We start from the raw sequence: 15,919 nt of genomic DNA, 5'->3' as shown, positions 1-15,919 counted from the left end.
CAAAATATAGTTTAAAGCTCTGCCTACAACCTCATAGAGTTGCTAGTCCCATTTTCCATGGCTTGATGGCCCATGTTGGAATATACAGTATTTTGATGTTATATCTTACAATATCAGAGTTACATTTGATCAATTAAAATTTTGATATCACTATTAGTTGACTTTTTCTAAAAAAAAAAAAAAAAAAAAAAGATGAGAAAAAGAAGACAAAACTTCACAACAAAGCATTTTTATTTGGAGTAGCAACACTTCTGGTAAGTTTGCACATTTGAAATCCATCTTTGATAACATCCGGATGATCTAATTGAAAAAATAAATAGCAAAGTCACACTAATTTGTACAGCCATTAAAACAACACAAATACCATAAATACCAGAATCAAATCATTTGTTTTGTGGACTTTACAATGGGATCATATTGTTATTAAATAGAATTGTTTCAATATATTGTAAACGCGTATTGTGAGAAATAAATAACTTGCTGTCTGTTCTAACATAAAAAACTGGATATTACATTATATACATTTAGAAACAGATAACAGTCAGCTGGCTCACAGACTGTTGGAGTTTTACACCAGAAAAGCTTGGTGGTCAGCTATCATCACAAAAAGTAGTTTCAATGTTTTCTCAGTACCAAAATTATTTTTATTTTTTGTTTAATGCAGTGCTGATTTTTGACAAAAAAAACTAAAATATTAAGAACAGTATTGGAATAATAGTTGTCAAAACATGGAATTTAAAATTATTTTTTTAAATTAAAAGACTGCGAATATTTTTACAATATCAATGCAAGGCAGTGGAGAATCCATAAAACAACAGGAATGAATTATTGCACTATTGTGTGTTGAAACATTTTTGGCCCTAATATCCAACCAAGACGAAGGAGCTAATAAAGATCAACTCTTCTCATGTTCACATCTCTCCACTTTCACACCGCTGGTTATAAAAAGCTAAACACTGTTCAGTGTTTTCTTGTTTTTTCTTACATGTAATTGGTTTTGACAATAGATTAGTACATTAATTAAATCAATAATTGGATTATTGTAAATAATTCAACCCAGTAGCACGGCAAAGCATGAAATAGACACGCCAGTCCACTCCAGCAAAACGTGAGATAGCCACGCTTTGGGCTGTCTAGGCGTGAAAGTTACATGTTTAAATGTGTGAAACTTACAGGCATGTAAATGTCATGTGACGTGCGTATGGCGGTATAAGGAGGAAGGAAGGGTGGCTTGGTGGCATTAGTCACAGATTGCTATGCAGGGCGACAAGTTTTGAGTCCAGCAGGTGAGGACATTTTTCTAAAGTTTTTTTGTTGTTGTTTCCAAACTCAAATCATTTGTTTTTCCTAAATCCAACCACGTTTTTATCTTTTGCTAACCCCAACTATATGCTGATTTAGTAACCTCAACTTGGTGTTTTTGCTAAAAGATTAATTTCCCTGTAAATCACATGGCTTTAAGGATGCAGTAGGTTTCATTTTCATCCACTACAGGAAAACGTGTAACTTTCACGCCTAGACAGCGCAAAGCGTGGCAATCTCACGTTTTGCTGAAGTGGACCAGTGTCTCTATCTACATTTTTCTTTGATACTGGGTTGAATAATTAGGTCTAGGTCATAGTGTTATCAAAACCTTTCCCATGTGTAGTACCCTGATGTCCCCGATTGGCTTCGGGCTCCCGTTCGAACATTTATGCACCAGAAGGCTTTATCAGCATCGATATCTGGCTCTGGATTTAATATTGACACAAAGAGCTACTCAGTAAGTAAGAATGAGTGGAAGGAGGACTAAAGCAAGGCCATAGGTGACGTTACATTGTTGTGTCCCTTTGTCTTTGTTTTCCCCTTCGTCCTGCAGATGCTTTAAACAACCTCAGTGGTTAAACAAGATCTGCAAAAACAACTTCTGCCCGATGAAAACTACTACTCTGATATAAATGTTCATTTCCACTAGATATCAAACAGCGTCATGACTCAATCCAACTCCCAGGTGGAGGTTGGTGCCCCACTGACAGCATTTTCTGGTAATAGAAATAATTATTGAAAAAAAATGTACATGCCATGATTACCAGTACTGATTGAGTATGAACTGATCATTAGTAACAGGTGCTGTTGATCTGCGTACTTGTGAATGTCTGACTTTTAGCAGATTGTAATACCCTGACATTCTGGTGTTAGTATGCTGTGAGACACTGAGATATTTGCTTTATTTTCCCATTGAAAACAACTGACTTCATACTGAAACATGTAGACTGATGTTTCTGTGTCACTCTTGGATTTAGACAGTTTCTCACTCTTCGTACCCTCGATAAACACTTCTGCTGCGGTGTCTGTGCAGCTGCCTGTCCTACTAATGAATCCAGCTCAATCTACTCCGTCAAGCAGACATGTGTGATGGCTATTTCAAGTTTTCCCATTGCTTTGGCTGGTGGAGTTCAGTCAGGTGAATTTGGTGGATCGCGTCCTGCAGTCAGATGTCCCTGCTCGCCACCTCGTGTCCTGCAGGACGACCCGGTGGTCTTCGTGTCTTGTGTCTGCACCGTTGTGTGTTCACTGTCCCTGACCTGGGAGGAGTCGTGGTGGACTGGGTTGGACCAACGGGGATGACACAGTCTCAGGAGGCAAAGTAGGAGCTGTGCATAGAGTAAAGACGGTCGATGGGGTTTCCCACCGCCGCCTGCAGGGAGCCGATATCTGAAGCGGCCATGAAGCAGTCGTTGAGACTCGTTAGAGAGGCGTCACTGTCAATGTCATGAAACATGGAGTCAGTACCTGGACAGAGTAGAGAAGATGTGGAGAACACAGAATCAGCTGGACAACAACATACACTGAGAGGATCATGCAGAGACTTCATTAAGCTATCACTTATTTATTACAAATAATACACTTATCATGGGGCTACGAAGCTCTGTTGAGCCGAAGGAAACTGAAGTAATATTTCTCTGTCGGTTTGTATTTATTTATTGAAAACCAATATTGGATGGTGGTGATCTTCGGCCTTCAGGCAGCACTGCATTAAAAACAGACACTATTCTGGAGTGGAAATCACTGCATGGGCTCAGGAACACTTGTGAAAACCATCGTCTGTGAACACAGTTCATCGCTGCGTCCACAAATGCAGGTTAAAACTCTCCAAAGAAGAAACCAGATAGAAACATGATCAGAAACACCGCTGCCTTCTCTGGACCGAGATCATTGAAGATGGACTGAGGTGAAGTGGACAACTGCCCTGAGGTCTGATGGATCACAATCTGAGATTCTGTTTGGAAATCATGGACGCTGCATCCTCCAGGTTAAAGAGGAGAGGGACCATCCAGCTTGTTATCAGCACTCACTTAAAAAGCCAGCATCTGTGATGGTACAGGGATGCATTAGTGCACATGGCATGGGTAGCTTGAACATCTGGAAGGAACCATTAATGCTGAATGATATATTCAGGTTTTGGAGCAACATATGCTGCCATCCAGACAACGTCTCTTTCAGGGAAGGTCTTGTTTATTTCATCAGAACAACGTCCAACCACATTCTGCACGTATTCCAACAGCATGGTTCTCTAGTAGAAGAGTCCGCTGATAAACTGGCCTCCTGCAGTCCAGACCTGTCAATCATTGAAAACATCTGGAGCATCATGACATGAAAAATGCATGATGGACAAGAGTCTCCGGTCCTCAATGATTTAGAAAAAAAAACAGGAAAATACAGAGAACACATAACAGGAAGTCCACCCAGTAAAACAGATAGAGAACATGGTGCTAACCGTAGGGGTGCATGTGGTCACCAGGCATCTGTGGTGGGGTGAGGCCCTGCTGGAAAGGATCCGTACTGTAGCCGCTGTGCTTCATGGTCATCAGCTGCTGCTGCTGCTGTCTTGGATGTAGAGACCCTGAGTAGGAAGTGAGCAGCCCCTCCATACAACCTGACATCACCTCTGGAAGAGTCAGCGGGAACAAAGAGAACAGGGTTACAACTGTAGACTGTATCTCACACTCAGCCACCTTCACAGACTGTGAGAAAGTCTAATTTGATCCTTGAGACCACAAGTGCTCATCTTTACAGGCTTCACACTCACTGACTCTCAGACACTCAGAGCTCTGTGATTAAAGAGATCAGGGATTAGATCAACACTGTAGCAGAGCACTGCTCTTTATATGTGACCACGTGGGTCACACAGAGTGGAAGAAAACTCATCATCTAATTTGTAAAAGGGGAACACTTAAAGACTGTGTCCCAGCAGTCAATTATTATTATATATTCTATGTTCTGTTCATGCTGAATATAAACGAGTAAATGTGCAAACATCTGAGACAATTGAATATAAATGGGCTTGTGTGTTTTTATTGTGTTATTTGAGATACTTCCCTGTGTGGCTGCATAAATATAAATTTGAAATCAATGACAAGCAGTAATGAAATAGGATTTCCTTGCTCTGGGAACAAAGAGCTTAAACATCTCTAAAGACATGAACACAGACACAAATGTTTTTTTTATTTTTCTCTCCAGACTCTAAAAACTGTACAACAAATGGTTTCTGATCAAAAAAAAAAAGAAGTATACTGTGAATTTATTCTCTAAACTGGAAGTCTGTTTGATGTTGAAGATGCCTAAACAGTCATCCAGGAGGCTTCTTCACATTCTTACATCAACTTTAAATAACCCCCATTTGCTGGTTTGCTTTGCTCATTTGGTGAACACCAGCAGCTTCCACTGTAATAAATCCTGCTGCTATACCAATATTGACATGCTGGAAGTCCCTGAACAGATAGAGGCGATGCCTGCCAAAGCACTGAGACCCTTATCTAAACTGTCTGCTCATATCCGCCATGAGACCACGGTGGCAATAAGCCCGCTAGCCATGAGGAGCGAAGCTGCGGGGAGAACGCCGGCTTCGCTTTACAGCCCTGCCGGTGGAAAAAAGGATATTTACCAGCGGAGATGTGACTTTGGCTTCAGACTCATGCAAAGCCTACAAAACTGGGAGTGTTTGACGAGTGACTCCAGAGTTTACTGTTCCCAGAATAAATCTAATATTTCAAGCTGTTTTGCCAAATATTTCATAAATTATCTGTCTGTCAGTAGATGGGGGACAATTATCATGGACAGATTCAACAGTAGTACTGTTCCTTTTGTTGCATGATGGAAGGCAGCACACACACACACACACACACACACACACACACACACACACACACACACACACACACACACACACACACACACACACACACACACACACACACACACACACACACACACACACACACACACACACACACACACAGGATAAATCCTCACCTTGGCCTAGCCTTTGGCTGCTGTGTTGCTCCTGCTGTTGCTGTTGTCTGCGGGCTAACTTCTTCATCTGTAAATAAATAAAGAGGAAGCAGCTTGGTGTGTGTCTGACACACACTTAGTGAGGAGACTGTGTCAAAACCAGAAATCATGTGATGTGAGAAATCTAAATCTGAATGACATATCAAATGATTCAGATGAGTCTGAGGTGTAACATGGAAATCTATAAAATGTGCTCATCGACCGCTTTAAACGTTGTGGGATTCAGAACGGGACCCCTGTGTGTTTGTTAGCTGTTCTGAATGAATGAACTGGTGTTAAAATGCAGTTAATGAACAATAAAGTGTTTGGACCAAAGGTTATTCATGGGACCGCCACCAGCAACAAGGACATAGCGGCTCCGTTTTCTTCCTTCCAGTGGTAGTAAATGAAGTGGACACGGTCCCTCGGGACTCACGAGAGGATGACGTGATGTCAACAAGGGCATCAAACTCTCAGCTCCAAAGCGGTGAAGGTGCATTAGCACCCGGGTGAGCTGTCGTTTCAGGGGGCGGAGCCTGTGAGTGTTGAGGCCCATGATGGCTCAGAGACTTCCCTCAGGAGTTCTGGTCCCGTTGTAAGCAGCGCTGCGTGCAGCCCTGGCTAAGATTGGTTTGGACGATGCTCCACAGATACTCATCTTACTGGCAGTCCGTTCTTCAGACGGACTCCTGTCACCTCCTGTTTACGGCTCCACCATCTCCTGCCTTCTTGGAGGAGATGGAACGCTGCTGGGCAGATCCAAAGGCGTTTTCCCAGCATGGCAGGGATGCCAGGACCTTGGCCTCCATGCACCATGTGGAGGAAGCTCTGAAAATCGAGGCCCGTTGCCCCAGCAACCCACAGTGCAGGTCGCTGACACCGACATGACATCAGGTGGGGCTTGTGCAGACGCCTTCAGATGAATGGAGGCAGACACTGTGGAAGGTTCCTGTTGTTCCGGGTCAGCTGACTTTATAGCCACACAAAGTATATCTGATGTTGGACGTGCAGAGAAAACGACTACCGGTGACTACCAAACATGTCACTGATGACTTCAGTATGTTGTAGATCATGTGACTTCAGTATGTTGGAGATCATGTGACTTCAGTATGTTGGAGATCGTGTGACTTCAGTATGTTGGAGATCGTGCGACTTCAGTATGTTGGAGATCGTGCGACTTCAGTATGTTGTAGATCGTGCGACTTCAGTATGTTGTAGATCGTGAGACTTCAGTATGTTGTAGATCGTGCGACTTCAGTATGTTGTAGATCGTGCGACTTCAGTATGTTGTAGATCGTGAGACTTCAGTATGTTGTAGATCGTGCGACTTCAGTATGTTGTAGATCATGTGACTTCAGTATGTTGGAGATCGTGAGACTTCAGTATGTTGTAGATCGTGCGACTTCAGTATGTTGGAGATCATGCGACTTCAGTATGTTGTAGATCATGTGACTTCAGTATGTTGGAGATCATGTGACTTCAGTATGTTGGAGATCGTGAGACTTCAGTATGTTGTAGATCGTGCGACTTCAGTATGTTGGAGATCATGCGACTTCAGTATGTTGTAGATCATGTGACTTCAGTATGTTGGAGATCATGCGACTTCAGTATGTTGTAGATCGTGCGACTTCAGTATGTTGTAGATCGTGCGACTTCAGTATGTTGTAGATCGTGAGACTTCAGTATGTTGTAGATCGTGCGACTTCAGTATGTTGTAGATCGTGAGACTTCAGTATGTTGTAGATCGTGAGACTTCAGTATGTTGTAGATCGTGAGACTTCAGTATGTTGGAGATCGTGAGACTTCAGTATGTTGGAGATCGTGTGACTTCAGTATGTTGGAGATCATGTGACTTCAGTATGTTGTAGATCGTGAGACTTCAGTATGTTGTAGATCGTGAGACTTCAGTATGTTGTAGATCGTGCGACTTCAGTATGTTGTAGATCGTGAGACTTCAGTATGTTGGAGATCGTGAGACTTCAGTATGTTGGAGATCGTGTGACTTCAGTATGTTGGAGATCATGTGACTTCAGTATGTTGTAGATCATGTGACTTCAGTATGTTGTAGATCATGTGACTTCAGTATGTTGGAGATCTTGCGAGTTCAGTATGTTGGAGATCGTGTGACTTCAGTATGTTGTAGATCGTGTGACTTCAGTATGTTGTAGATCATGTGACTTCAGTATGTTGTAGATCATGTGACTTCAGTATGTTGGAGATCGTGTGACTTCAGTATGTTGTAGATCATGTGACTTCAGTATGTTGTAGATCATGTGACTTCAGTATGTTGGAGATCTTGCGAGTTCAGTATGTTGGAGATCGTGTGACTTCAGTATGTTGGAGATCGTGTGACTTCAGTATGTTGTAGATCATGTGACTTCAGTATGTTGGAGATCATGCGACTTCAGTATGTTGGAGATCATGTGACTTCAGTAAACTGTGTTTGTGTAACACTCACAGTGGAGTAGCGTGTTGACTGATCATTGACTCCAGTAAAAACCTGTTGGCGAGCTGATTGTTTGTGATGCTGAGCAAACAGCAGATTATAAACTGTTGATCCAGTGAAGATTAACTGATGAAGAACTGGTGTCAACAATCTAACACGTCCTCCCGTCTCCGGCATCTTCATACACGCTGTAGGTTCTACTTCCAATTGCTGCTCATGAATATCCTTGTTGTTGTTGTTTTGGCTTAATATTGTTTTTAATTCTTTTAATTTTGTTAATCGTTTTGTTTGTTTTTACTCACTTAATTGTTTAAAGTATATCTGATTTGTTTCCATTCTGTCTGATGCTGTTAAAGTCAGTGACGTCACTGTTCCTGTCAGAAGGTCCTCAGCTGTCTGAATCCTCATCAACACATCACTGCTCTTCATCTCACATTGTGAAAACAGCATCAGCAGGAACACATTACAATATGTTGACGGCTTCTTTCTGTTGGTTCTGTTTCACTGACCTTCGCTCTCTGGTTCTGGAACCAGACCTGGACCACGCGAACACTGAGTCCCGTCTCTGCAGCCAGAGTCTCTCTGACCTGCGAACCACAGAACAGTCACACTCATTTTATATGCAAACATCCTGTGTGTCTCAGTTTGGTGCATATTTACCAGACGTGAGAAGCAGGTGAGACACGTTATTAATCTCAGAGAGCTTTACATGAAGCAAACATCGTGTACTTCCTTCTGGAGTCCAGTTTTGATCCAGCAGAGTTTTTCTGGAACTCAGTAAACCACACAGCACTTGGAGCATGTTGTTGCAGACAGCAGCACACTGCAGGATGTGGAAGTGCCGGCGTCCAGCAGGGACGTGTCCCTACCAGTGTTTGGGGAGGACAACATTGTCCTGTCGGATATTTAAGAGCGCTCGTTGGTTATGTTTTTGGAGTCAGCTCGTGGGAACTGTGCTGCATGCGTGAAAAATAGGCGTCAGATCTATTTTCTAAATGATTCACCGCACACGTGAGACGCAAACGTAAACTAGTCACCACATTGATTTCAAATGTGAACCTGCTGGTTACCTGATGTCACCATGTCTTCCTCTGTAGATAATATAGACGGCTGGTAGTTAACCATGTTAACGACAATCATTTTCAATCTCCTGCCTCAGAGCTCTCGGTTTGTGCAGCAGTTGATGGAAAACAGAGAACTGGAGTTAAATATAATCAATAAAGCTGCAACCGATCTGTTAAAGAGTTATCCCTGGAAACACGGAAAATATTCACTTCATAAATTCTCATTGAGTCTCAAGCCTCACATTGCAGATTTCCTGCATCAGATCACTATGATTGCCAGATGTTCTTCTTTGTATTCAGCATGCTGATGATCTCCTGACGGTATGAGGAGCTCCACTTGCCGTCGTCTCCTGCGTCACGTCGTTTATTTCCTTTGTATCAACTCAATAAGACCGGACATGTTGACTGAGTGTTCGGCAGTGCAGTTATTTACACCTTATTATTATGCTCTCGTATTAAAAACTCAGTCAACCTCTGCTGCACTAGGTAGACACTAATATTGTGTATTCTTTAGAAACAAACTGATTTCATTTGAAATAACATCCTATTCTTTGTTAAATAATGAAATCCACATTATATTATCTGATATGAAATGATGTCGCGCTGCAACATGTTGACTTTGTTCTATTTTCATTTAAATATATGTTTATGTGATTTGTAAATCACTGTATTACGTTTTTATTTACATTTTACACAGCGTCACTACTTTTTTGGAAACAGGGTTGTATTTTATTTTATTTTATTTTATTTTAATTTGATCCGTTTTGTCTCAGTTTAAAAGAAACAGTTAAACGTGAGATAAACTGAGAACGGTACCACAACATACAGATAATAATCTATGTTGGTTATAAAATATTATTTACAACAAAACAAAAACCGAACCACATTTCTTCTTCGTCTGTTACGGTTCAATCATCACATCACACAGTGAGTCTTCTGGCAGTTTTGGGGAACTTATCATAGTTGTGCAGTATTTCTGTGACATGTTACTGGAGCTGAACGACTTCAGTCTTCTGCTGTCAGTGTGAATCCACCTGAATGACACGAACAGTCCTGCAACCGTTCTGATCCGACTGACAAGTAAAGTTTAACTGTCATTTTACAGTTGATCATTTCAGTAGAATCTGTGACTATAAAACCACCGGTGCTCACCTTCCTGCAGGGTTTGGAGGAGACCTCGAAGGAGGCCTTGAAGGCTCGTCTCTGCTGGGTGGTGAGGATGGTTCGGGGCCGTTTGGACCGACGAGGGTCTTTCATGTCATCGCTGCCTTTTCCTGCTGCGGGGAACTTCTCTGACTTCACATCCTCATCCTCACTCTTATCTGTCACCACACACACAAACACGCAGTTCTCTCATCTCACACTGCAGATCGGTCTGAAGTGTTTCTCTCTGACACCACTGATGACAAATGATACCAGCACAGCAGTAAATAACTAGATGTTACGTTGCAGTCTGCAGCCGTCTGTCTCACCTGAGTCGGAGTTGTCTGGACTGACGGCACCGAGCAGGTCCTTCGCCCTCCCGTAGTCACTCTTACACAGCAGCTGACCTTCTTTGAGAACAAACTGGTCTCCTTTGCAGAGCTGGCGCTCACAGATGCAGCAGCAGAAGCAGCCGAGGTGGTAAACCTTCTGCGCAGCTCGCATCACCAGCTCGGAGCGTTCGATCTTCTCCAGACAGCCGCTGCACTTCGAGGCAAACAACCTGGAGAGAGACGAGCGTCGTCAGTGCAGCGGTCACGTACGAATTGACGTGCTGTAGCCATGGTTAGGTTAGGTTAGGTTAGGTAGTTACTTTATTAATCCCCGAGGGGAATTTTTTTTTCGCTACAGCAGCATACAGAAGCAATAAGATAATAATAGAACAATAGAAAAGCAATAAAATAGCAGTAAAATAGCAGTAAAAATATAAAATATAAATATAAAATGCACAGTATATACAGTATATACAGTACAGTATATATCTATATATATATTATATACAAACAACCAAGAAACACAGTCAACAGTATTATTGTTATGTGATGTATTTTGCCAGAGGTGAGTTATTGTACAGTCTAATTGCGGTCGGCAGGAATGATCTCCTGTATCTGTCCTTGTGACAGCGGAGCTGAAGGAGTCTTTTGGAGAAAGTGCTCCTCTGTCCCTGCAGCAGGTGGTGGAGAGGGTGGTCAGGATTATCCAAGATGGACAATAGTTTGATCAACGTCCTCCTCTCCACCACCTTTTCCAGACTATCCAGTTTGTAGCCGATGATGGAGCCGGCCTTCTTAACCAGCTTGTTAAGTTTGTTGGTGTCACCGGCTCCAATGCTGCTCCCCCAGCAGACTACTAGAAGTACAGTTCACTGGCCACAACAGACTGGTAGAACATCTCCAACATCTCGCTGCACACATTGAAGGATCGAAGTTTCCTCAAGAAAAACAGTCGACTCATCACCTTCTTGTAGACAGCGTTGATGTTGGTCTTCCAGTTCAGTCTGTTGTCATGGAGACACCAGGTACTTGTACTCCTCCACCATGTCCACCTCCTCTCCCAGAACTCTCAGCGGTTGTGGAGCCGTCGTCTTCCTCCTGAAGTCGACCACCATCTCTCTGGTCTTGGCCACGTTCAGGAGCAGGTGATTTCTTCCCGCCCACTCCACAAAGTCCTCCACTACTGCCCTGTACTCGTCCTCCCGTCCATCCCTTATACACCCGACCACTGCAGAGTCATCAGAGAACTTCTGCAGATGGCAGGACTCTGGCAACCACTTATCATTTTTCATTCCTTGTTTGTTATCTGTTCCTTTCTCTCTCCACTCTCCGTTCACCCCAGCAGGAACGTTACAGACGGACGTCCATTGGGTTCTAGTTCTGTTGGAGGTTTCTTCCTGTTAAAAGGCAGTTTTTACTTTCAACTGTGGCTAAATGCTTTTTTCTCTGTAATATTGGAAGGTCTCGAGCTTTCTGTGCCGTGAGATGACTTGTGTAACTCCTCATTTACAATCAGCACGGTTCCTCTCCTCTCAGCACCAAAAAAAAACTTCACTGGAGGAAAACCATGACGAGCTGAAAACCCGGGTTTTGCGGAAATGTGGTCTTGAAATTTGTTATTTTTTTTCTACACTTGCAATTTTATGTAATTCCCATCAATTTACCACAAAAATCTCACTTAAAACTCAAAAATTATATTGCAATTTTTTAGAAAATCTTCCGCAAAGTCAAAAAAAAATTTTTTTATCCAACAATCACAAAAAAAACCTCTAAATCCTGGAGGGACTGAATAATAGCTGTCAATCATTAAATACCTCCGACAGCTAGAAATCCTGCAAATGCCGTGCTCCCTCTCAGAAAGCGAGATCCTGTGCTCTCAGTGTGATGCTCAGATGTGTGAGATGCTGCTGTGTATGCATTGGCTCTATAGTTTTAACATAACGACCTCACGCTGAAGAGGTGCTAATGAGCCGAGCCAAGACTGGCACTCGAGAAGAAGCCACAGTCGACAGCCAGCTCGGATCTCAATAGACACATTCTTCTTTCTGATGGTCAGAGTGAGAAACCGAGAGGAGACGGAGAGATGAGAAAAGCCAAAGAGAGAAAAAAGATATCCAAGGAACAAAAGACGAGCGAGATGTGAGGACGGGTGTGTTTGGAAGTGTGTGTTTGCGTTGGGGCAGACGGAGGCTCTATGAAGTAAAGAAGTCCTTTCTTTTCTGGACCTCCTTGTCTTGGATTGGATGTTAGTCAAATTTCAATATCTGTGACTGGAAGAAACCAACTGACTAATGGTGTGATGCACATCTGGGATGTCTCTATATTTGTTTTTATTGTTCCAAAACTACATGTTTTGTTGAAAATAAATACAACCCTGTTTGATAAAAAGTTGGAATGTTGTGTAAAATTTAAATAAAAACAGTTGATTATTTGTAAATCACATGAACCCATATTTAAAATGGAGAAACTTTGTTTTATAAAAATATCTGCTCATTTTGAATTTGATGGCAGCAACACATCTCTATAAAGTTGGGACAGGTTCATGTTCACCACTGGGCTGCATCACTTCTTCTTTTAACAACACTCTGTAAACATTTGGGAACTGAGGAGACCAGTTTCTAGAGTTTTGAAAGTGAAATGTGGTCCCATTCTTGTCTGATATAGGATTTCAGCTGCTCAACAGTTCAGGGTCTCCTTTGTTGTATTTTTCACTTTAATAATGTGCCAATTTTTTTAAATTGGAGACCACGACCATCCAATAATAGCTTTCAGCCTTGTCCCTTGTGTTCAGAGATTTCTCCAGATTCTCTGAATCTTTTAATGATATTATGAACCGTAGATGATGAAATCCACTAATTCATTGTAGTTTTATGTTGATGAATATTATTCTTAGATTGTTGCACTATTTTCTCACACAGTCTTTCACAGAGTGGTGAACCTCTCCCCATCTTCACTCTCTGAAATCATCTTTTTATACCCAATCATGTTGCTGATCTGTTGCCACGGTAACCTGATTAGTTGTCAGATGTTCCACCAGGTGTTTTTTTTTTTACAAATTATTTGAAACATGTTGCTTATATCAAATTCAAATGTTCGTCTTTGGTCTATTTTCAATTAAATATGGGTTTAAAGGATTTACAAATCATCACATCGTTTTTAATACAATTTTACACAGACTCACAAGCTTTTTGGAAACAGGGTTGTATAAATAACTCTTACCCGGGTATTATGACAACAGCTGTTCAGTGTAGGAGGCAGTTCAATGATAGAAGACAAAGAGCCAACCAAAAACATGCGTCTTATTGACCTAAAAAAATTTCATTAATTAAATGTCAAAGTGAACAAAGAATATTCATCCAATACAATGAAATCAGGAGCTGGAACCATGTTGAGGAGTGAGCAGAAATAAATTACACACAATTAAAGTTCCCGATGCAACTCATTTATTAACACATATGAGCAATTTGCTTAAAATATCACTGATGTCGTGGTGTTAATAAATTAATTGCATCCTGAAATTTCAGTGTGAATACTCTCCAATCATTACATCAATAGCCTAAACGTGAATTACCCAAAAAAATTCGTCCATAAATGACGTTGAGTCACTCTGTGGTTGTTCACGGCCGTCTAGAGTTTCCTTTTATATTTTATGTCTGAGATCGGCTGCTGCGTCATGACATGCTCCAACTGACTGATTCACATCCAATTCAACAGAGTCAGCTTCATTTTTATATGACTTACTGATTCAGAAGGTTGCATTAAAGATGTAGTTTTAATTATTGATGTGAGTGGTATTAAATACGCCGAACATCCACCAGACCTGCCTGTGAAGATGGATTGGCGTGTCGTGTGTCTCTGAACACTGAAGCCACGAAAAACAAATACTGTTCGGACTTATACGTTTCCTGTTTCTTGACATTGTCCCCTTGCATGAAGCCAGCACCATAAAGAAAAGGTTTTAGCAGTTTACTGTAGAAAAGCTCCTTCTGACATGTAAAGGGCTGTGAACCAGCGGTGACGTCGCCCACTCATATGAACGGCCATTCTGGAGCCTCAACTTTGGATGTTGGCCGTCGCCATTTTGCTATTGTGGTGACAGAAGTGACCATATTAGGATAAACTGGGAGGAGCGAGCGATGGATCTGACTGATTGGGAATCAGAGGAGCCCCCCCCTCCCACAGTGACCCCAACCCCACCGAACACCGTTCGGATGAACTGAAACACTGACTCTGATCAGCCCTCATCACCAACCATCACCAACGTGTTGGACCTCAGGAGTACAAATCTCTGCAGCCTGGTTCAACATGTGATGGAAACACTGAAAGTGAAAGCAGCATTTTGAATCCTATGCTCTTAGAATCAAACCTTCCACTATCACACAAAGTGTCTTGATTTGACATATTTTATTTTGGTGTTCACAAAGTGTTTGATTTCTGACAGAAATAATAAAAGCATTTTTCCATTGACCTGCCTCACCTTCTATTTCCACCCGACTCCTTCAGAGAAACGTGAACATCCAGAGGGTGAATCAATGATCTCATCTGATTGGTGGCTGAGATCATTTCCATGCTAACAAACATGTTGAAGTGCGTCCCCCGAGAACCTGCAGGCCTTACTCTGACTTCTTGAGCTTTGGCTGAGCAAACAGCACATCCCCACTCTCTGAATCCTTCTTTTGTTTCCCCCTGCCTCCTTCATAATCATCTTTTGATTATTCCGACTAATTAAAACTCCAACAAGCTGCCACCCCAAGCCGCCACCCACCCACCCAGCCGCCGCCTTTAGGTCAGCCAGCCTCCCCGAGGAGGGAGAACAAACAGAAGAACACACACAGTCTGTTTTTACTGCTTCATCCTCTCTCCACTCCTCTCATCCTCTCTAATCCTGTACCTCTTTATGCTTGTTAAGCTGCCGGAGCAGTGTGGAAGCAGAGGGCGGCGGGCCAGGGGTCACGGCTCCCTCAAAGAGGTGGGCCCCTACCGTCACTGCTCCGGGTCCGAGCTGAACGGAACCGTTGAGGACTTTTCATGAATCCACTCTTGGAATAAAAACCTGAACTCACACAGAAAGCTGCAGCAAACAAGCTTTTAAAACAAACAAGACTAAAAGTCTAGAGGCTGTTTGTTAAAGTCTGAAGCCTCACCGGCTGCCCAGAAGCTGCCGCGTTCAGAAGACCCATCATGTGTTGGACAGAACCAACAGCACAATCCTGAGTTTGGTATTTTTAAAGCCTCAGCATTAGGACGAGTATATTGATTTAATCTGGCTTGGAGCAGCGCCAGATGACGGTTTCTGCTGTGGTGAATCTTCCCTCTGATGCTGCACTTTAAACACATCTGCAAAGAGGTTTTTCTGGTGGCGACGCAGTTCAATAGCTTTACTGTGATAGCACACAAGGTACGATGTGATAAATGTTTTTATGGTTCTGTCAATGGTTTGTAATTAGTGGAGTAAAACAAGACCAAATTCACCAACGTCCCAAAACAGGAACACCACGTTAACCTGACTGAATAATGGAGTGAAATTAAACACAAACTCAGTCAGATCATTGAGCTGCCATCACTACTGGTGCCGTCCGTTTAGGATCGTTTAATATTAAGTCGTTCATCACATCACGAGGAAA

The 15,919-nt window shown here is 42.3% G+C and overlaps 1 protein-coding gene across 1 annotated transcript in view; it reads right to left on the bottom strand.

Annotated features, from left to right (window-relative positions):
- Nucleotides 1-223: 223 nt before the first annotated feature.
- Nucleotides 224-15,919, bottom strand: part of LOC138632075 (LIM/homeobox protein LMX-1.2-like) — a 31,585-nt gene continuing 15,889 nt past the window's right edge. The window contains exons 3-8 of the mRNA XM_069717354.1: nt 10,293-10,525; nt 9,973-10,142; nt 8,266-8,343; nt 5,293-5,359; nt 3,758-3,928; nt 224-2,772 (exon numbers count right to left, since the gene is read on the bottom strand). Coding sequence (XP_069573455.1) covers nt 2,615-2,772; nt 3,758-3,928; nt 5,293-5,359; nt 8,266-8,343; nt 9,973-10,142; nt 10,293-10,525 — 877 coding nt within the window. The 3' untranslated portion in view covers nt 224-2,614. The remainder of the gene's footprint in view (nt 2,773-3,757; nt 3,929-5,292; nt 5,360-8,265; nt 8,344-9,972; nt 10,143-10,292; nt 10,526-15,919) is intronic.

This window comes from Brachyistius frenatus, unplaced genomic scaffold, assembly GCF_029030835.1.
Source record: "Brachyistius frenatus isolate BFR_SWC_R1_liver_20210118 unplaced genomic scaffold, ASM2903083v1 Contig_172, whole genome shotgun sequence".
Classification (NCBI taxonomy): domain Eukaryota; kingdom Metazoa; phylum Chordata; class Actinopteri; family Embiotocidae; genus Brachyistius; species Brachyistius frenatus.
The sequence above is the reverse complement of the archived record's forward strand: the minus strand, read 5'-3'. Positions and strand labels throughout refer to the sequence as shown.